Source organism: Nerophis ophidion, linkage group LG11, assembly GCF_033978795.1.
Source record: "Nerophis ophidion isolate RoL-2023_Sa linkage group LG11, RoL_Noph_v1.0, whole genome shotgun sequence".
NCBI lineage: Eukaryota > Metazoa > Chordata > Actinopteri > Syngnathiformes > Syngnathidae > Nerophis > Nerophis ophidion.
In genome coordinates this window covers 69596796-69619911 of record NC_084621.1, presented here as the reverse complement: position 1 = coordinate 69619911, position 23116 = coordinate 69596796, and the positions used below count along the sequence as shown (strand labels likewise).

Here is a 23116-nt window from a genome sequence, read left to right as displayed (position 1 = left end):
ACAAGTACTATATACATATATACAATTTAAAGAGATAAAACACAAGTACTATATACATATATACAATTTAAAGAGATAAAACAAGTATTATATACATATATACAATTTAAAGAGATAAAACACAAGTACTATATACATATATACAATTTAAAGAGATAAAACACAAGTACTATATACATATATACAATTTAAAGAGATAAAACACAAGTACTATATACATATATACAATTTAAAGAGATAAAACACAAGTACTATATACATATATACAATTTAAAGAGATAAAACACAAGTACTATATACATATATACAATTTAAAGAGATAAAACACAAGTACTATATACATATATACAATTTAAAGAGATAAAACAAGTATTATATACATATATACAATTTAAAGAGATAAAACACAAGTACTATATACATATATACAATTTAAAGAGATAAAACACAAGTACTATATACATATATACAATTTAAAGAGATAAAACACAAGTACTATATACATATATACAATTTAAAGAGATAAAACAAGTATTATATACATATATACAATTTAAAGAGATAAAACACAAGTACTATATACATATATACAATTTAAAGAGATAAAACACAAGTACTATATACATATATACAATTTAAAGAGATAAAACACAAGTACTATATACATATATACAATTTAAAGAGATAAAACAAGTATTATATACATATATACAATTTAAAGAGATAAAACACAAGTACTATATACATATATACAATTTAAAGAGATAAAACAAGTATTATATACATATATACAATTTAAAGAGATAAAACAAGTATTATATACATATATACAATTTAAAGAGATAAAACACAAGTACTATATACATATATACAATTTAAAGAGATAAAACAAGTATTATATACATATATACAATTTAAAGAGATAAAACAAGTATTATATACATATATACAATTTAAAGAGATAAAACACAAGTACTATATACATATATACAATTTAAAGAGATAAAACACAAGTACTATATACATATATACAATTTAAAGAGATAAAACACAAGTACTATATACATATATACAATTTAAAGAGATAAAACAAGTATTATATACATATATACAATTTAAAGAGATAAAACACAAGTACTATATACATATATACAATTTAAAGAGATAAAACACAAGTACTATATACATATATACAATTTAAAGAGATAAAACACAAGTACTATATACATATATACAATTTAAAGAGATAAAACACAAGTACTATATACATATATACAATTTAAAGAGATAAAACACAAGTACTATATACATATATACAATTTAAAGAGATAAAACACAAGTACTATATACATATATACAATTTAAAGAGATAAAACAAGTATTATATACATATATACAATTTAAAGAGATAAAACACAAGTACTATATACATATATACAATTTAAAGAGATAAAACACAAGTACTATATACATATATACAATTTAAAGAGATAAAACACAAGTACTATATACATATATACAATTTAAAGAGATAAAACAAGTATTATATACATATATACAATTTAAAGAGATAAAACACAAGTACTATATACATATATACAATTTAAAGAGATAAAACACAAGTACTATATACATATATACAATTTAAAGAGATAAAACACAAGTACTATATACATATATACAATTTAAAGAGATAAAACAAGTATTATATACATATATACAATTTAAAGAGATAAAACACAAGTACTATATACATATATACAATTTAAAGAGATAAAACACAAGTATTATATACATATATACAATTGCATTGAACTATTCAGTGTCTCTGGATGTTGTTTAAATGTCAGTTCAGATAGTTGTTCTTGGGGAAAAAAGGATGGCAGTACAGTCCATGTGCTGCAGGTAAAGGTGAACATTGTAAAGTGTTGGCTGGAGAGTCTCCTACCAGCCCAGACAGAGCAGGTGGTGCTCAGCTTCCTGGCTGGAATCTTCCAAACTTGATCCTTGGACTAGGTGATTCTTTTCCTTAGCTGGCCATCAAAAAGAGAAGCCTGGCCTGTGTAAGAACCAGAACCATTCTTATAGATCCATGTCTACACAAATCTTCATTAAATAACACTCAATTGCCTTATCTAGTATTCATAATATATTATCAAGTATTCATAATAAATATTCAATAATTTCTAGTTCTTTCCTCCATATTGTACAACATAAATCAATACACATGAGAATCCCAATATGCAATAAAATGCTGAAAGAAGCATTAGCAGCATAATTATGAGCAACACAAAGCAGTCAGTGCACTAAATGATGTAAACACACATAAAAGTACATTCAATACACAAATGTGATCATTAGTTGAAGTCATAAAGATGTTAATAAGGAGGATTGAGAATATTCCAGAAAGAAGAAAGATGAATGCTTGAAGTGCTATTGTCATCAATATGGACTCACCAACTCAGCTTCTCCAGTCAAACACAGCTTCATGACAAACAATGGAAGTCTGCTCTATAAAGTGACAAAATAGTCATGTACTTTAAAATGTGTCAGCACAATATTTCAGGTGAAAACAAGGTTTAAAAAGTACCTCCAGCAGAAATGTCATCCATCTCTCATGTCCTGTCTCCTGGCTACTTCCTGCTAGCAGCCTATAAGCACCACTGATTGGACCACGGTGGTCACGTGACACGGGAGGAGTGGCAGAGTTGCCAAAGATTAACTACAGCAAGAGCATACCAGTCTCTTCCGGCTACCGGTATATACCTACAGCTGATTGGACTGTGGTGGTCACGTGACTAGGAAGTGCACAAAGAGTAAACAGAAAGGCAAGAGCCTAATAGTCTCCGCAAATGTATTCGACACCTGCGTTACAGATATCTTCACTTCCTCGTCAGAAAAGTGTCGCCGGGCACGCGGCACTCCTTCTTCTCCCAGGAGTCTGTTGTGTGTCCAGCAACAACTGCTTCGTCACGACAAGCAGGGTCCCTCAGACCCAAGATCTTGTCCATTTGGTTGAGGCCAGTTAAATAGTTCCAATGTTTACATTTGGAGAGCAGTGCAACACAGGTAGGTTCTACACACGGGTGGGTTCTACACACAGGTGGTTCTACACACGGGTGGGTTCTACACACAGGTGGTTCTACACACGGGTGGGTTCTACACACGGGTGGTTCTACACACGGGTGGGTTCTACACACGGGTGGTTCTACACACGGGTGGGTTCTACACACGGGTGGGTTCTACACACGGGTGGTTCTACACACGGGTGGGTTCTACACACAGGTGGGTTGGACGCACAGGTGTGTTCTACACACAGGTGGGTTCTACACACGGGTGGGTTCTACACACGGGTGGGTTCTACACACGGGTGGGTTCTACACACGGGTGGGTTCTACACACAGGTGGGTTCTACACACAGGTGGGTTGGACGCACAGGTGGGTTGGACGCACAGGTGGGCTCTACACACGGGTGGGTTCTACACACAGGTGGGTTGGACGCACAGGTGTGTTCTACACACAGGTGGGCTCTACACACAGGTGAGCCACCTGACATAGAAAGTAACATATGCAAAGTCAGGCTGTAAAAGTCAAAGTGGGAATTATTTCCTTTGGACATCCAGCGGTTTATTTGCATTCCTGATATGTCAGCAGGAGACAAACAGCTCCTTCTGTCACAGAGACACGTGAAGCAAAAAGACATATGTGGTGGTCAAGCACACACATGCAAAAAGACATATGTGGTGGTCAAGCACACACATGCAAAAAGACATATGTGGTGGTCAAGCACACACATGCAAAAAGACATATGTGGTGGTCAAGCACACACATGCAAAAAGACATATGTGGTGGTCAAGCACACACATGCAAAAAGACATATGTGGTGGTCAAGCACACATGCAAAAAGACATATGTGGTGGTCAAGCACACACATGCAAAAAGACATATGTGGTGGTCAAGCACACACATGCAAAAAGACATATGTGGTGGTCAAGCACACACATGCAAAAAGACATATGTGGTGGTCAAGCACACACATGCAAAAAGACATATGTGGTGGTCAAGCACACATGCAAAAAGACATATGTGGTGGTCAAGCACACACATGCAAAAAGACATATGTGGTGGTCAAGCACACACATGCAAAAATACATATGTGGTGGTCAAGCACACACATGCAAAAAGACATATGTGGTGGTCAAGCACACATGCAAAAAGACATATGTGGTGGTCAAGCACACACATGCAAAAAGACATATGTGGTGGTCAAGCACACACATGCAAAAAGACATATGTGGTGGTCAAGCACACATGCAAAAAGACATATGTGGTGGTCAAGCACACACATGCAAAAAGACATATGTGGTGGTCAAGCACACATGCAAAAAGACATATGTGGTGGTCAAGCACACACATGCAAAAAGACATATGTGGTGGTCAAGCACACACATGCAAAAAGACATATGTGGTGGTCAAGCACACATGCAAAAAGACATATGTGGTGGTCAAGCACACACATGCAAAAAGACATATGTGGTGGTCAAGCACACATGCAAAAAGACATATGTGGTGGTCAAGCACACACATGCAAAAAGACATATGTGGTGGTCAAGCACACACATGCAAAAAGACATATGTGGTGGTCAAGCACACACATGCAAAAAGACATATGTGGTGGTCAAGCACACATGCAAAAAGACATATGTGGTGGTCAAGCACACACATGCAAAAAGACATATGTGGTGGTCAAGCACACACATGCAAAAATACATATGTGGTGGTCAAGCACACACATGCAAAAAGACATATGTGGTGGTCAAGCACACATGCAAAAAGACATATGTGGTGGTCAAGCACACACATGCAAAAAGACATATGTGGTGGTCAAGCACACACATGCAAAAAGACATATGTGGTGGTCAAGCACACATGCAAAAAGACATATGTGGTGGTCAAGCACACATGCAAAAAGACATATGTGGTGGTCAAGCACACATGCAAAAAGACATATGTGGTGGTCAAGCACACATGCAAAAAGACATATGTGGTGGTCAAGCAGCAGTGTAACAAAGAAGTAGATTTGGTCGTCCGTTGATGGCGAGACAGAGCAAGGGGAGGTTGAGAAGGTAAAAGAAGCAGCCTGAGTTGTCAAACTGGAAATACCTGCATGCAAAGCTTTGTCAGCCAGCAGAGACAAGGTGTGAGCACCATTCAGATAAATGAATGTTGGCCGTTTGATTTCTACTGCTTTTCAACTTTGTGTAACGCTTCTCCTTTTGTCCGAGTTACTTCCACCTTGTCAGCCATCCGCACAGGAAGTTGTCCAACTCGCCAACGCCAGGCTTCCTTCCGCTTTACTGGCTGGAGCTCAAGATGACGACTTGTGTATACTTTGTGTCAGCAACCTTGGGTCTTTACCTGCATGCAAACTTCTTCATCTAACTACATCTGACACTTCAGTGTACTTCTGACTACATCTGACACTTCAGTGTACTTCTGACTACATCTGACACTTCAGTGTACTTCTGACTACATCTGACACTTCAGTGTACTTCTAACTACATCTGACACTTCAGTGTACTTCTGACTACATCTGACACTTCAGTGTACTTCTAACTACATCTGACACTTCAGTGTACTTCTAACTACATCTGACACTTCAGTGTACTTCTAACTACATCTGACACTTCAGTGTACTTCTAACTACATCTGACACTTCAGTGTACTTCTAACTACATCTGACACTTCAGTGTACTTCTAACTACATCTGACACTTCAGTGTACTTCTGACTACATCTGACACTTCAGTGTACTTCTGACTACATCTGACACTTCAGTGTACTTCTGACTACATCTGACACTTCAGTGTACTTCTAACTACATCTGACACTTCAGTGTACTTCTGACTACATCTGACACTTCAGTGTACTTCTAACTACATCTGACACTTCAGTGTACTTCTAACTACATCTGACACTTCAGTGTACTTCTGACTACATCTGACACTTCAGTGTACTTCTGACTACATCTGACACTTCAGTGTACTTCTGACTACATCTGACACTTCAGTGTACTTCTGACTACATCTGACACTTCAGTGTACTTCTGACTACATCTGACACTTCAGTGTACTTCTGACTACATCTGACACTTCAGTGTACTTCTAACTACATCTGACACTTCAGTGTACTTCTAACTACTTCTGACACATCAGTGTACTTCTAACTACTTCTGACACTTGAGTGTACTTCTAACTACTTCTGACACTTGAGTGTACTTCTGACTACATTGCAGTTGAGTGTACTTCTGACTACATTGCAGTTGAGTGTACTTCTGAATGGTGTCCCACAGGGATCAATGTTGGAGCCCCAGAAAAGTCCCAGGATGAAACAGATGTCTATCAGCTCGCTAACTAAAATTAATAACGACCCACATTGGTTTTGAAATGAATGCATACATTTTTTGAGCCTTTTCAAAGAAAATCTCAAGATAGCAAATTATGCAAAATATACGATGATTTCATGATGACCACGCCCCCACCTGTGGCGGTGGGGGCGTGGTTAGGGGTGGGGGTGTGGTCATCATGAAATCATCGTATATTTTGCATAATTTGCTATCTTGAGATTTTCTTTGAAAAGGGTTAAAACAATGTATGCATACGTTTCAAAACAAATGTTATTAAATGACACTAGCATATATTTTGATATTTGTTCAATTGTTGCTGTTTCGTGGTGTAATGTCCTCTGTTGAGAATGTTTCAAGTGTCGAGTGCAGTGATTGTCAAACTTTGATACGCGGCTTCCATCCAGTGCTACGCCAAATAATCACTTCATGAAATATTCGAATACAGTGTTACTGTTCAAACTGTTTGCAATCTTACAGTGGCTAAAATATTAGATACACTTGTTAAAAAAAACATCTGCCTTGTTTTTAATGAATACTTAGGCCTGTTACGCAACATGTTGCACATTATAATGGGACTTGAAAAGCCTCAGAAAAGTTTCTTCTGAGCGGGTATAAAGTGAAACAAGTTTGAGAAGCTCTGCTCTACAGACTTTTAGGGACTTTTTCTTCATCAAAACTGCTAGCAACTAATCTAGCATCTTTTTCTGTTCTTATTCTAAAATGTCCTGCAGTTTACAGACTATTTGTCCCCGAGGAAATTGATGTCACACTCGCTCGGCGCTGCTTCCTTGCCCTCCTTTTCATATTTGTAGATTTTGTAGTTGGCTGTCTGCTGACTATATCTGGAATATATTCAAGTTGTGTCCACATGCTGACTATATCTGGAATATATTCAAGTTGTGTCCACATGCTGACTATATCTGGAATATATTCAAGTTGTGTCCACATGCTGACTATATCTGGAATATATTCAAGTTGTGTCCACATGCTGACTATATCTGGAATATATTCAAGTTGTGTCCACATGCTGACTATAGCTGGAATATATTCAAGTTGTGTCCACATGCTGACTATATCTGGAATATATTCAAGTTGTGTCCACATGCTGACTATATCTGGAATATATTCAAGTTGTGTCCACATGCTGACTATATCTGGAATATATTCAAGTTGTGTCCACATGCTGACTATATCTGGAATATATTCAAGTTGTGTCCACATGCTGACTATATCTGGAATATATTCAAGTTGTGTCCACATGCTGACTATACCTGGAATATATTCAAGTTGTGTCCACATGCTGACTATATCTGGAATATATTCAAGTTGTGTCCACATGCTGACTATATCTGGAATATATTCAAGTTGTGTCCACATGCTGACTATATCTGGAATATATTCAAGTTGTGTCCACATGCTGACTATATCTGGAATATATTCAAGTTGTGTCCACATGCTGACTATATCTGGAATATATTCAAGTTGTGTCCACATGCTGACTATATCTGGAATATATTCAAGTTGTGTCCACATGCTGACTATATCTGGAATATATTCAAGTTGTGTCCACATGCTGACTATATCTGGAATATATTCAAGTTGTGTCCACATGCTGACTATATCTGGAATATATTCAAGTTGTGTCCACATGCTGACTATATCTGGAATATATTCAAGTTGTGTCCACATGCTGACTATATCTGGAATATATTCAAGTTGTGTCCACATGCTGACTATATCTGGAATATATTCAAGTTGTGTCCACATGCTGACTATATCTGGAATATATTCAAGTTGTGTCCACATGCTGACTATATCTGGAATATATTCAAGTTGTGTCCACATGCTGACTATATCTGGAATATATTCAAGTTGTGTCCACATGCTGACTATATCTGGAATATATTCAAGTTGTGTCCACATGCTGACTATATCTGGAATATATTCAAGTTGTGTCCACATGCTGACTACGCTGCAGACAATTGTGTTTGTCTTCCTGTCATCACAACAGTTGTGTGTGTGTGTGGGTCCAAGGTTTCTCATTGTCATCCCATTGGGTTGAGTTTTTCCTTGCCCTGATGTGGGATCTGAGCCTGGGATGTTGTTGTGGCTCGTGCAGCCCTTTGAGACACTGGTGATTTAGGGCTATATAAATATAAATATTTGATGGATTGACAACATCCGCTTTTTGGTAGCCATGTTTTTACTGATCCAAGTCTTTTTTTGGGTGGCATCCTACTGTTGGTGATGTTTCATGGTGGTCTGCTTTTATTTGACCTTCATTCTTCCCATACTGGTGGTCTGCTTTTATTTGACCTTCATTGTTCCCATACTGGTGGTCTGCTTTTATTTGACCTTCATTGTTCCCATACTGGTGGTCTGCTTTTATTTGACCTTCATTGTTCCCATACTGGTGGTGGGCTTTTATTTGACCTTCATTGTTCCCATACTGGTGGTCTGCTTTTATTTGACCTTCATTGTTCCCATACTGGTGGTGGGCTTTTATTTGACCTTCATTGTTCCCATACTGGTGGTCTGCTTTTATTTGACCTTCATTGTTCCCATACTGGTGGTCTGCTTTTATTTGACCTTCATTGTTCCCATACTGGTGGTCTGCTTTTATTTGACCTTCATTGTTCCCATACTGGTGGTCTGCTTTTATTTGACCTTCATTCTTCCCATACTGGTGGTCTGCTTTCATTTGACCTTCATTGTTCCCATACTGGTGGTCTGCTTTTATTTGACCTTCATTCTTCCCATACTGGTGGTCTGCTTTTATTTGACCTTCATTGTTCCCATACTGGTGGTCTGCTTTTATTTGACCTTCATTCTTCCCATACTGGTGGTCTGCTTTTATTTGACCTTCATTGTTCCCATACTGGTGGTCTGCTTTTATTTGACCTTCATTGTTCCCATACTGGTGGTCTGCTTTTATTTGACCTTCATTGTTCCCATACTGGTGGTGGGCTTTTATTTGACCTTCATTGTTCCCATACTGGTGGTCTGCTTTTATTTGACCTTCATTGTTCCCATACTGGTGGTGGGCTTTTATTTGACCTTCATTGTTCCCATACTGGTGGTCTGCTTTTATTTGACCTTCATTGTTCCCATACTGGTGGTCTGCTTTTATTTGACCTTCATTGTTCCCATACTGGTGGTCTGCTTTTATTTGACCTTCATTGTTCCCATACTGGTGGTCTGCTTTTATTTGACCTTCATTCTTCCCATACTGGTGGTCTGCTTTCATTTGACCTTCATTGTTCCCATACTGGTGGTCTGCTTTTATTTGACCTTCATTCTTCCCATACTGGTGGTCTGCTTTTATTTGACCTTCATTGTTCCCATACTGGTGGTCTGCTTTTATTTGACCTTCATTGTTCCCATACTGGTGGTCTGCTTTTATTTGACCTTCATTCTTCCCATACTGGTGGTCTGCTTTCATTTGACCTTCATTGTTCCCATACTGGTGGTCTGCTTTTATTTGACCTTCATTGTTCACATACTGGTGGTCTGCTTTTATTTGACCTTCATTGTTCCCATACTGGTGGTCTGCTTTTATTTGACCTTCATTGTTCCCATACTGGTGGTCTGCTTTTATTTGACCTTCATTGTTCCCATACTGGTGGTCTGCTTTTATTTGACCTTCATTGTTCCCATACTGGTGGTCTGCTTTTATTTGACCTTCATTGTTCCCATACTGGTGGTCTGCTTTTATTTGACCTTCATTCTTCCCATACTGGTGGTGGGCTTTTATTTGACCTTCATTGTTCCCATACTGGTGGTCTGCTTTTATTTGACCTTCATTGTTCCCATACTGGTGGTCTGCTTTTATTTGACCTTCATTGTTCCCATACTGGTGGTCTGCTTTCATTTGACCTTCATTGTTCCCATGATGGCAGTGCTTGCAAGTGATTGGTGGAGAATGAGGAAGTGTTGTTTTGCGTCGGGAAAACATTGAGACAAATGTGTTTGCACGGTAGGAAAAACCTGTTGGAATTGGGCCAGATGTTATCATGAAATTGGTAGTAAAAGTAAAAAATCGTGTGACACTTCTTCCATACCCGGTATTACTTTCATTAAAGTGAGGCGGCGGGCCACTCTCACTCACATTAAGGGGAAACTCTGCAAAAGTCTGCCAAAAAACCTCCATATACTTTTGAAAAAGGAGTCCTAACGCATAGACCACAATTCTGATACAAGAACTTGTCTTTAATTAAGGCTGCACTCGTCCATTTAAAAATGATGTAACCTCTTCTAGCATTTCATATCTTTTTTTTAAAGCCATTTAAAGCAACAACTAATCTGACCAAACAGGTTGATCCTCCCAGAATTAGCATCAGACTTGACGTGAACATGCAGGCCTGGGCTCAACTGCTTTATGATCATTACTTGATCCAATGTTGCAGCTGCAATTCCAGTTGGATGTCTTCTAACTAAGCCAACAAGCTTTGTCAAAAATATATAACTTACAGTAGCTAATGAAAGTCAGCAGTCAACTCTACTCTGACAAGGTAAAGACCATTGGAGCTGAACTACTTGTACGGGAGCCTATAAAGGACTGTATATTATTTCACCTTGACTCCAATTATTTAATATTTATTTAAGAATCTAATCTAAGAGAGAGTGAGAGGTGACGGCTTAGAAAGTTCAACAATTGACTGTACACCTAAATAAAGATACAATAATCCGACATGAATTACACTCAGACACTCCCCCCCACTCACACGCTACCTCCCCAATAATTTCTGTTTATCGGTCTTTTAGCGATGACGTCAGAACGTGACGTCGCCGAGGTAACACACCCGCCATTTTCATTTTCACATTACAAACACCGGGTCTCAGCTCTGTTATTTTCCGTTTTTTCGACTATTTTTTGTAACCGTGGCGACATCATGCCTGGTGGGTGTGTTGTCGGAGGGTGTAACAACACTAACAGGGAGGGATTCAAGTTGCACCACTGGCAAGAAATCTGCCGCCAGACCCCCATTGAATGTACCAGAGTGTCTTCACATTTGAGCGGCGATGCTAAGACAGACATGGCACAGAGATGTATGGATAACCTGCAGATGCATTTGCAACCATTAAGTCAACAAAATCACAAAGGTGAGTTTTGTTGGTGTTGTTGACTTATGTGCTAATCAGACATATTTGGTCACGGCATGACTGCCAGCTAATTGATGTTAGCATGCTACGCTAATCGATGCTAACATGCTATTTACGCTAGCTGTATGTACATTTGAAACTAGATACCCACATTTAATGCGAAACAAACACTTACCAATCGACGGATTTAGGTTGCTCTAATGTCACAAGATGCGGAAGTCCTGATCGTTTGGTCCGCACATTTTACCGCCGATGCTAACAAGGCAGCCATGCTATGGGCCACTTCATTAGGTACACCCATGCTATGGTTGAATAGCTTCAATTTCTTCTTCAATTTCGTTTTCGCTATCTGCCTCCATACTCCGACCATCTGTTTCAATACATGCGTAATCTGTTGAATCGCTTAAGCCGCTGAAATCCGAGTCTGAATCCGAGCTAATGTCGCTATATGTTGCTGTGGTAACCGCCATGTTGTTTGTATTGGCAGCACTGTATGACGTCACAGGGACATGGACAGTCGCATCGCAAATAGCGAAAATCAAGAACTTTAAAGCTTTTTTTAGAAAAAAAACTTCAAAAAAAAAAAACTTCAAAAAATAAAACAAGCCACTGGGAACTGATTTATATTGTTTTTAACCCTTTTGAAATTGTGATAATGTTGCCCTTTAAGCGCGTGCAATGGACACACCCACCTCGCGTGTCCACGTCCCTCGCAGCGATGTAGCAACAATATGACGCAACTACCTTGCTATACTGTCCCACACTCGCTCTCCAAATTATACAGTCAACAGGGAGAGGGTCTATCCAAACAAACTGTGCAGCCCTTTGAGACACTAGTGATTTAGGGCTATATAAGTAAACATTGATTGATTGAAACTTAGGTAACGTGCCTAAACTTGCCCTTCGTTAAGTCACGGTGCAGCACACAAACACCATGTGCTAGCTGCGGTTAGCTTACTAGCCGTTAGCATGCACGTCACGTATGCTGGCAACATGTAGCGCCCAAACGTCCTAAACTTAAACGAGTATAAATGATACACGGTCACTAATCACTCTGAACTAATAACACTTCTACTGTGGTTTCTTTCTCCAATCTGCAGTGGTGGTAAACATCCATCCATTTACTACCGACGCTGCGTTGCACTGCTCGTGCCGGAAATATTTCAACAGTTTTTTCCTACCAGCTGGCGGAAACGGAAATGCCCGTTACCGTGGCAACCAAAACCATAGCAACAGTAAACAAGCTTAAATATGCACATTTAAGATTCCCAAACAAAACCTAGAAAAATAGAAACCAATAATAATAATAATCCCATAACATAAGTTATCTCCTGAATGTAGAACTTAAAGAAACTAATATATTAGGATCCAAACCTTCAGAACACTAGTGTTTATGTAATAATCTGGGATTGGATTAATATCACACTTTTCTAGAAAGAAGAAAGAAGCCGTCATGGTGGTGGTGGTAAGCTACATGTGGAGTAGAGTGCTAGTTTGCCCCTCTGACCACCATTCACCAGCGTCCTGCTCAAGGACACAAGGGCAGTGATTGGGATGGCATACCCCGTCCTCTTGTCTTTCTGTGCCATCCTGGCCCTGACTAACTACACTTTGCAGCAAACTAGTGTTGAAACATGACTTGCTTCTTTGTCAATGCAATTGCAAGAAGTTTGCCACTCCGACATTAAAGTTCCTATTTCCTAATAGCAAGGATGGCGTGAGACTGAGTCACCTTGGCCTTTCTTTATCTCCAGCATTTTAAAGACAACATCTGAATTTGAGGAAGTAGAAATAAATCCTTCTCCTCAGTGGTGGACTTTAAAGGGGAACTGCTCCTTTTGCCTCTGCTTCACAATCCTTATGAAAGATCTACCACGGATGGAGACGTCTTTCGAAAGATGAAATAAAAGTGCACTTTCAAGTATTAGTGATATGAATATTATAAGTAGTAACACACACTTCCTGTTTAAATGATAAATGGGTTGTACTTGTATAGCACTTTTCTACCTTCAAGGTACTCAAAGCGCTTTGACACTACTTCCACATTCACACACACATTCACACACACATTCACACACTGATGGAGGGAGCTGCCATGCAAGGCGCCAACCAGCACCCATCAGGAGCAAGGGTGAAGTGTCTTGCTCAGGACACAACGGACATGACGAGGTTGGTACTAGGTGGGGATTGAACCAGGGACCCTGTGGTTGCGCACGGCCACTCTCCCACTGCGCCACGCCATTCCCCATGTTTGCATGATGGAGTGGTCTGCTGCCCCCGTGAGTTTCCTGGAGGTCATCAATCCTGCTTGTCACCTGGACAGAAGGTGGCCTTGATATAATCTGACAAGTTGGGACACATTGACCGCCATGTAAGACCTGGAACTGGTGATGGGCCAAATTCTAAGAAAGTTCCAAAGCTTTAGCTTTATGAAGTGTAGAGGTAGCAGAACTTACTGCATTCTTGTGTTGTGGGACCAGCAGGACAAAAGCAGTCCATCTTCTGTAATCCACATTACAGAAGATCTTTCCCAGGACAGAAATATGTACTTCTCATAAATTGCAGGACTCGACAGGAAGTTTGCACAATGTTGTCTTTGGTCCAAATGCTGGGGAAAAGCGACGTGTAAATGCTCCTGATAGCATTGTTGAAGACCCTTTCTCTGTTTTGTCTTTTGTAAGTGGTCCTGATTGGAGATTCGGGCGTGGGCAAAAGCAACCTGTTGTCTCGCTTCACCCGCAATGAGTTCAACCTGGAGAGCAAGAGCACCATCGGGGTGGAGTTTGCTACACGGAGCATCCAAGTGGAGGGCAAGACCATCAAGGCTCAGATTTGGGACACGGCCGGACAGGAGCGCTACAGAGCCATCACTTCTGCGTGAGTTTCACCTGCCACACCTGTGTCAAAGAAGAAGAGCCAAGACAACAGCGCTAGTTGTCCTGTCTGCAGCTACTATCGCGGCGCCGTGGGAGCGCTCCTGGTTTACGACATCGCCAAGCACCTGACCTACGAGAACGCCGAGCGCTGGCTGAAGGAGCTCCAAGACCACGCCGACAACAACATCGTTATCATGCTGGTGGGAAACAAAAGCGACCTGCGCCATCTCAGGGCGGTGCCCACGGACGAGGCCAAGGCCTTCGCAGGTAACTAGCTAACTAGCTAACTAACTAACGCCAAGTAAGTCAACAAACTCAAGACTAAGACGAGGCCATGGCCTTCGCAGGTTAACTAACTAACTAACTAACTAACGCCAAGTAAGACAACAAACTCAAGACTAAGACGAGGCCAAGGCCTTCGCAGATTAACTAGCTAACTAACGGCAAGTAAGTCAACGAACTCAAGACTAAGACGAGGCCAAGGCTTTCGCAGGTAAACTAGCTAACTAACTAACTAACTAATGCCAAGTAAGTCAACAAACTCAAGACTAAGACGAGGCCAAGGCCTTCGCAGATTAACTAACTAACTAACTAACTAACTAACTAACTAACGCCAAGTAAGACAACAAACTCAAGACTAAGACGAGGCCAAGGCCTTCGCAGGTAACTAGCTAGCTAGCTAACTAACTAACGCCAAGTAAGTCAACAAACTCAAGACTAAGACGAGGCCAAGGCCTTCGCAGGTAACTAGCTAACTAACTAACGCCAAGTAAGTCAACAAACTCAAGACTAAGACAAGGCCATGGCCTTCGCAGGTTAACTAACTAACTAACTAACTAACTAACGCCAAGTAAGACAACAAACTCAAGACTAAGACGAGGCCAAGGCCTTCGCAGATTAACTAGCTAACTAACTAACTAACGGCAAGTAAGTCAACGAACTCAAGACTAAGACGAGGCCAAGGCTTTCGCAGGTAAACTAGCTAACTAACTAACTAACTAATGCCAAGTAAGTCAACAAACTCAAGACTAAGACGAGGCCAAGGCCTTCGCAGATTAACTAACTAACTAACTAACTAACTAACTAACGCCAAGTAAGACAACAAACTCAAGACTAAGACGAGGCCAAGGCCTTCGCAGGTAACTAGCTAGCTAGCTAACTAACTAACGCCAAGTAAGTCAACAAACTCAAGACTAAGACGAGGCCAAGGCCTTCGCAGATTAACTAGCTAACTAACTAACTAACGGCAAGTAAGTCAACGAGCTCAAGACTAAGACGAGGCCAAGGCCTTCGCAGATTAACTAGCTAACTAACTAACTAACGGCAAGTAAGTCAACAAACTCAAGACTAAGACGAGGCCAAGGCTTTCGCAGGTAAACTAGCTAACTAACTAACTAACTAATGCCAAGTAAGTCAACAAACTCAAGACTAAGACGAGGCCAAGGCTTTTGCAGGTAAACTAGCTAACTAACCAACACCAAGTAAGTCAACAAACTCAAGACTAAGACAAGGTCAAGGCCTTCACAGGTTAACTAGCTAGCTAACTAACGCCAAGTCAACAAACTCAAGACTAAGACAAGGCCAAGGCCTTCACAGGTTAACTAGCTAGCTAACTAGCTAGCTAACTAACTAACTAACTAACCAACCAACTAACTAACTAACTAACGCCAAGTAAGCCAACAAACTCAAGAGTAAGACAAGGCCAAGGCTTTCGTAGGTAAACTAGCTAGCTAACTAACTAACTAACTAACTAACTAACTAACGCCAAGTCAACAAACTCAAGACTAAGACGAGGCCAAGGTTTTCGCAGGTTGACTAGTTAACTAACTAACTAATGCCAAGTAAGTCAACAAACTCAAAACTAAATGCTAGTTTTTATCAAACCCTCTTCATTCCTATTGGGAACAGTCTTGTTTGTACTGCAAGACACACAATACTTGTACTTAGATAAATACTACAATACACATGATACTTGTACTTAGATAAATACTACAATACACATGATACTTGTACATAGATAAATACTACAATACACACAATACTTGTACATAGATAAATACTACAATACACATGATACTTGTACATAGATAAATACTACAATACACACAATACTTGTACATAGATAAATACTACAATACACATGATACTTGTACATAGATAAATACTACAATACACATGATACTTGTACATAGATAAATACTACAATACACATGATACTTGTACATAGATAAATACTACAATACACATGATACTTGTACATAGATAAATACTACAATACACATGATACTTGTACATAGATAAATACTACAATACACATGATACTTGTAGAGAGATAAATAGTCCAGCAGAGAAGAGAAGAAGCCACTTGGGAAAGAGGAGAGTATTTCAGCCAATTAGTGCTGGTACTTTATTGTCCTCCCAGCAAGTATTTAGTGTCAGTATTATATTTAATGTGTGTGTGTGTCTTTTGCACAGAAAAACATGGCTTGTCCTTTTTGGAGACGTCGGCGTTGGACTCGTCTAATGTGGAGCTGGCCTTCCAGACCATCCTCACAGGTGATTCTAGCTGATGTTCACTTCCTTCCTCTTCCTGCTCGTCACATTCAGCATTATTCTGGAACTAGTCTTGTGCAGGACTTGGTAATCCTCCTTCCTGGCTTGCTAGAGTCTTGTCCCCTGTCAGTGGACCATCTTGGACTTACTACTTGCTTCTGCTCACCTAGGGTACAGTCAGGTGTCCTCTAGTACAGTCAGGTGTCCTCTAGTACAGTCAGGTGTCCTCTGGTACAGTCAGGTGTCCTCTGGTGCAGTCAGGTGTCCTCTGGTACAGTCAGGTGTCCTCTGGTACAGTCAGGTGTCCTCTGGTACAGTCAGGTGTCCTCTAGTACAGTCAGGTGTCCTCTGGTACAGTCAGGTGTCCTCTGGTACAGTCAGGTGTCCTCTAGTACAGTCAGGTGTCCTCTGGTACAGTCAGGTGTCCTCTGGTACAGTCAGGTGTCCTCTAGTACAGTCAGGTGTCCTCTGGTACAGTCAGGTGTCCTCTGGTACAGTCAGGTGTCCTCTGGTACAGTCAGGTGTCCTCTAGTACAGTCAGGTGTCCTCTGGTACAGTCAGGTGTCCTCTGGTACAGTCAGGTGTCCTCTGGTACAGTCAGGTGTCCTCTGGTACAGTCAGGTGTCCTCTGGTACAGTCAGGTGTCCTCTGGTACAGTCAGGTGTCCTCTGGTACAGTCAGGTGTCCTCTAGTACAGTCAGGTGTCCTCTGGTACAGTCAGGTGTCCTCTGGTACAGTCAGGTGTCCTCTAGTACAGTCAGGTGTCCTCTGGTACAGTCAGGTGTCCTCTGGTACAGTCAGGTGTCCTCTGGTACAGTCAGGTGTCCTCTGGTACAGTCAGGTGTCCTCTGGTACAGTCAGGTGTCCTCTGGTACAGTCAGGTGTCCTCTGGTACAGTCAGGTGTCCTCTGGTACAGTCAGGTGTCCTCTAGTACAGTCAGGTGTCCTCTGGTACAGTCAGGTGTCCTCTGGTACAGTCAGGTGTCCTCTGGTACAGTCAGGTGTCCTCTGGTACAGTCAGGTGTTACAACAACCTTAGCTCCATATCGGATTGATTGACTGATTGATTGATTGATTGATACTAGTATTAGTAGATAGTACAGTACAGTACATATTCCCTACAATTGAGCACTAAATGCTAACACCCCAATAAGTTGTTCAACATGTTGAAGTCGGGGTCCACCTTCATCCAGTCCTGGTACTCATGCAGGTCCCCTCAAAGTGCTCAGTGGTGTCGTGGTTAGAGTGTCTGCCCTCAGGTGGGAGGTTGGGAGTTCACACCAAAGACTACAGAAATGGGAGCCATTACCTCTCTGCCTGATTCCCGGGCGTGGCCATCGCTGCTGCTCACTGCTCCCCTCACCTCCCAGGGGGTGATCAAGGATGATGGCTCAAATGCAGAGGACAAGTCTCACCACACATAGTGTGTGTGCGTGTGCGTGCGTGCGTGCGTGCGTGCGTGCGTGCGTGCGTGCGTGCGTGCGTCCGTGCGTGCGTGCGTGCGTGCGTGCGTGCGTGCGTGCGTGCGTGCGTGCGTGCGTGCGTGCGTGCGTGCGTGCGTGCGTGCGTGCGTGCGTGCGTGCGTGCGTGCGTGCGTGCGTGCGTGCGTGCGTGCGTGCGTGCGTGCGTGCGTGCGTGCGTGCGTGTGTGTGTGCCAATCACTGCTACTTGAAGATGTGAGCAGCACTTCTCTTGCCAACATTGTGGGTTAAACTCTGCTGCTTACTGGCATATTTTCAGAAGTTATTTAAAAGTTGCCGTGCATTAATAAGAGGAGTGTACCTGAAGCCACTTACCTAGGTGTACTTCATATCAGGACCACATGATTAGCATATGGGCCTAATTATTGATGTTATGATTGCAATGACTATTTTAGTAGAATAATGAATGACAGGTTATCACTACAATTAATGAATATGGTTTTAATATTACTATAAAAAGTATTTAGGTTACTGCAAACTGAAACTATGGAGAATTAGACATCAGCCCAGATCAGTATAGATGGCAGAGTTAGAAATATGTATTTAAAAAAAAAAAAAAAAATCTAACTCCATACATTAGGCAAATTAAATCTGAGAGATAATAGTGTAAGACTTACTTGTTCAGCCATGATAGTCCCAGGAAAACATGACATTTATAACTAATTAAACCGTTTGGAAATGAATTGTGCTTATTTAAATAGTACATGTTCCTTGACTAGTTGTGATTATTTAAATAGTACATGTTCCTTGACTAGTTGTGATTATTTAAATAGTACATGTTCCTTGACTAGGTGTGATTATTTAAATAGTACATGTTCCTTGACAAGTTGTGCTTATTTAAATAGTACATGTTCCTTGACTAGGTGTGATTATTTAAATAGTACATGTTCCTTGACTAGTTGTGATTATTTAAATAGTACATGTTCCTTGACTAGTTGTGCTTATTTAAATAGTACATGTTCCTTGACTAGTTTGCATGTTCTCCCCGTGACTGCGTGGGTTCCCTCCGGGTACTCTGGCTTCCTCCCACCGCCAAAGACATGCACCTGGGGATAGGCCCCTCCCACCTGCACCTGGGGATAGGTTGATTGGCAACACTAAATGGTCCCTAGTGTGTGAATGTTTTCTGTCTGTGTTGGCCCTGCGGTGAGGTGGTGACTTGTCCAGGGTGTACCCCGCCTTCCGCCCGATTGTAGCTGAGATAGGCGCCAGCGCCCCCCACAACCCCAAAAAGGAATAAGCGGTAGAAAATGGATGGATGGATGTTCCTTGACAAGTATGTAGTGGGCGGGACCAGCTGCCTGAGGTAAGATGGCCGCCACGTTGCCATTGATTGACAGCGCTAAGAGCCAATCAGAAAGAAGGAGCCGTCTAAGCCTTCCCGCCCCCAAAGTGCCAAAACAAACATGACAGCGGGAGGAGAGATGCCAGACCGAGACGGAGCGCACATAAAAGGGGGTCACGTGCGCGCGAAGTGGAGAATCAGCGCGCGATAACAGTTTTTATGCGCTTGGATTATTGGCACTAATGTGACGTCATAACTGTCTGCCAACTCCTGAATCACACACCATCACTACCATGTTTCACGCAACACCTGAGAAGATGCAGAAATGTAAGAAAAGAAGAGTTGCTCTCCTGTGGCAGCCAATGTGTAAAAGTGTGCTAGCCACTAGATGGCAGTAATGTCCTCCAAACACCTGCAAACAGCAAGACTGCACATGTTGACATTAGTGCATGAAGTTGCCAGGCAGATGAACAGTGTAAGTGTGCTGGAGTGACTTCAGTTGCTGTGCTTCCCTCAGCCATCAACTTACATTAGCTTGCAAAACAAAATTGTCTCAATCCTAAAAGGTGGCGCTAATGAGCTGGGAGATGAGGACAAAGCCAGCAAAGTGTCAACTTACCACCTGATGGAAGGTCATCTTCCTTTGGTAGGCAGCTGCTCCCAACATGAGCTCACACTCTCCATCCCTCCTTTCCTCCATCCCTCCATCCCTCCTTTCCTCCATCCCTCCTTTCCTCCATCCCTCCTTCTCTCCATCCCTCCATCCCTCCATCCCTCCTTCTCTCCATCCCTCCATCCCTCCATCCCTCCATCCCTCCTTTCCTCCATCCCTCCTTTCCTCCATCCCTCCTTCTCTCCATCCCTCCATCCCTTCTTTCCTCCATCCCTCCTTCTCTCCATCCCTCCTTCCCTCCATCCCTCCATCCCTCCATCCCTCCTTCCCTCCTTCCCTCCATCCCTTCTTCCCTCCATCCCTCCATCCCTCCTTCCCTCCATCCCTCCATCCCTCCTTACCTCCATCCCTCCTTCCCTCCTTCCCTCCATCCCTCCATCCCTCCTTCCCTCCTTCCCTCCATCCCTCCATCCCTCGTTCCCTCCATCCCTCCATCTGTCCACAGCCATCTACAACATCGTGTCCCAGCGTCAGATGTCAGGTCGAAGTGACTCGGACTTCTCTCCGGCCTCCAACGTGGTTCCCATCACGGTGGAACCCACCCAGAACTCGGCCAGCAAGGGCATGTGCTGCCAGAATAACTGAGCAGAAGAAGAAGAGGTGGGTGGAGACAAGCACCTCCCACCTGGAGCACTCTAGGTGTTTGGAGGGCCAGGTGGAGATAACAGCCAGGTGGTGCAGCTCCAACTAATCACAGTTTCCTTCTAGCCTTTTTTCTCTTTTGAAAGGTCATCTTTCCATCCCCTGAGCAGTCACAACTCCCCCAATAAAGATTGTAGGGCGACAGACATATTTATTCAACACTAGATGACAATGCTAACGTGTCATTGTACCTTCTTGATGATTTATGCTAGGCTGCACCCTTAAATGAATGGTGGCGGGTGGTACCCAGGACCCTTCTTCTCTTTGCCTTCTTCTTCTCTCTCAGATTAGCGTTAAATAGCGGCTACAGATTGTTAGTAAGTAAGGGCTCGATTGAAATGTGTGCACACGGTCCTTGTAGGTTGGGGCTTTTACTTTGAAAAGAAACAGAGCGTTTATTCTAATCTGTCTATTGGACTGCATCTGTAGAAATAAATCTCTTTTGTAATAGACCGTCTCTAATCTGCTGTCTTTGACACAACAAGCCACAGTCCCAGTGGTTCTGATCACTAATTAGACAAAAGCCATTCTGATAACACAAGGATGCCTTCAGCTCAGCCGGCATACCTGCTTTTATACCTGGAACACCTGTGTCATGTATTTAATGGGAAGTGAAGTCAATTATATTTATATAGCGCTTTTTACTCAAGTGACTCAAAGCGCTTTACATAGTGGAAGCCAATATCTAAGTGACATTTAAAGCAGTGTGGCTGGCACTGGGAGCAGGTGGCTCAAGTGTCTTGCCCAAGGACACAACGGCAGTGACTAGTAAGGCGGAAGCGGGGATCGAACCTGCAACCCTCAAATTGCTCACCAACCGAGTGATATGAGGATGCATGCGCCACACCCCAAAGAGGTGGACTTACCCGTACTGTGCTGCAGGCTGCTGAGGGTGAGCAGATTGAGCGCTCCTTCTTTACGCTAAACGTCCTGGAAGCTCGCAGTAAATAAACATTGGCAACATTCCACCAGGGAGGCAAAAGTATTGAGCTCCAAAAGGTCAAAGCTGATCACTGGCATCATGACACCACCGCTACTCTGCAGCGCCATCTGCTGGACTCAAACATCCGACCTGCTCATGCAACTCATATCTGTACAGAAAGTTAAATACATGCCAAGTAATAAAACATTACTGGAAGTTCAACATGATCCTACAGTTCCAAAGCTTTTGCTTCATGGATGTCAGAAGACGGCCCGCTACTTCCTGTCCCAAAGAAGTGCTTCCTGTCCCAAAGTCCCAAAGAAGTGCTTCCTGTTGAACACAGTTTGGCCTCGCACAGCAGCTGTGTTTTCTTCAAGTGACACACACACACATCAAGGTGTCACGTCTTGTGTTGGACAATGCCGCCGTCATTCAGTATTTTGTCGGAGCAAGGAAGTCAAACTCCATTTGTGCTTGAGTGACAGCAGCCACGGAATCACAAACATCCTTGTAGGAAGTTATCTGGCTTGACTGGAAACAAATAATGACTCATTTTTACTGCCCCAAAAATCACATGCACGTCCGTCATTGCCAGTGAATGTTTTGCAGTTCAGGATTTTTTAAATAATACATATATTAATTATAGCCCCTAAAATAATAGGATTTCTTTTGTTGTTGCTTTGTGCACAAAGTCAAAGGTCAGCTTCACATTCACAAATGTTGAAGGGAGGAAACTGGATTGTTTTATTTGTAGAAAACCTCAAGGGCATTTCCATATTTTGGAATTTAGAAAATATGTTTAACTGCTCATTCCAACTCTTTAGAAGTTGGTGAAACAACATTTGAGTTATTGCCAAAACAAGTCTTTAATTATTAGATTATTATAATTCTTTCATTAATTTTGGTTGATGAACAATTGTCAGAGAAATCAAAAAAAAGGCTAAAGTATCTAAAACTATTTCCATTTTACAGAAAGAGAAGGAATTTGTCAATCAAAAAGGCTCGTATAATTGTGACATCGAATATATAGGAGCTGTGTTTAGAATAGAATAGAAAGTACTGTATTGATCCTGGGGGGAAATTCAGCACCACAGTTTGCTCACAATAGACAATAATAATAATATATAACATATATATGATATATGAATAGTATAAATATATTCTACATTTAAGTGC

General features: G+C 41.5%; 1 protein-coding gene across 1 annotated transcript in view; it reads left to right on the top strand.

Annotated features, from left to right (window-relative positions):
* rab11al (RAB11a, member RAS oncogene family, like) overlaps positions 1-21468 on the top strand; it is a 39336-nt gene extending 17868 nt beyond the window's left edge. The window contains exons 2-5 of the mRNA XM_061916585.1: positions 14190-14385; positions 14458-14651; positions 16860-16940; positions 20822-21468. Coding sequence (XP_061772569.1) covers positions 14190-14385; positions 14458-14651; positions 16860-16940; positions 20822-20961 — 611 coding nt within the window. The 3' untranslated portion in view covers positions 20962-21468. The remainder of the gene's footprint in view (positions 1-14189; positions 14386-14457; positions 14652-16859; positions 16941-20821) is intronic.
* The last annotated feature ends 1648 nt before the right edge of the window (positions 21469-23116 follow it).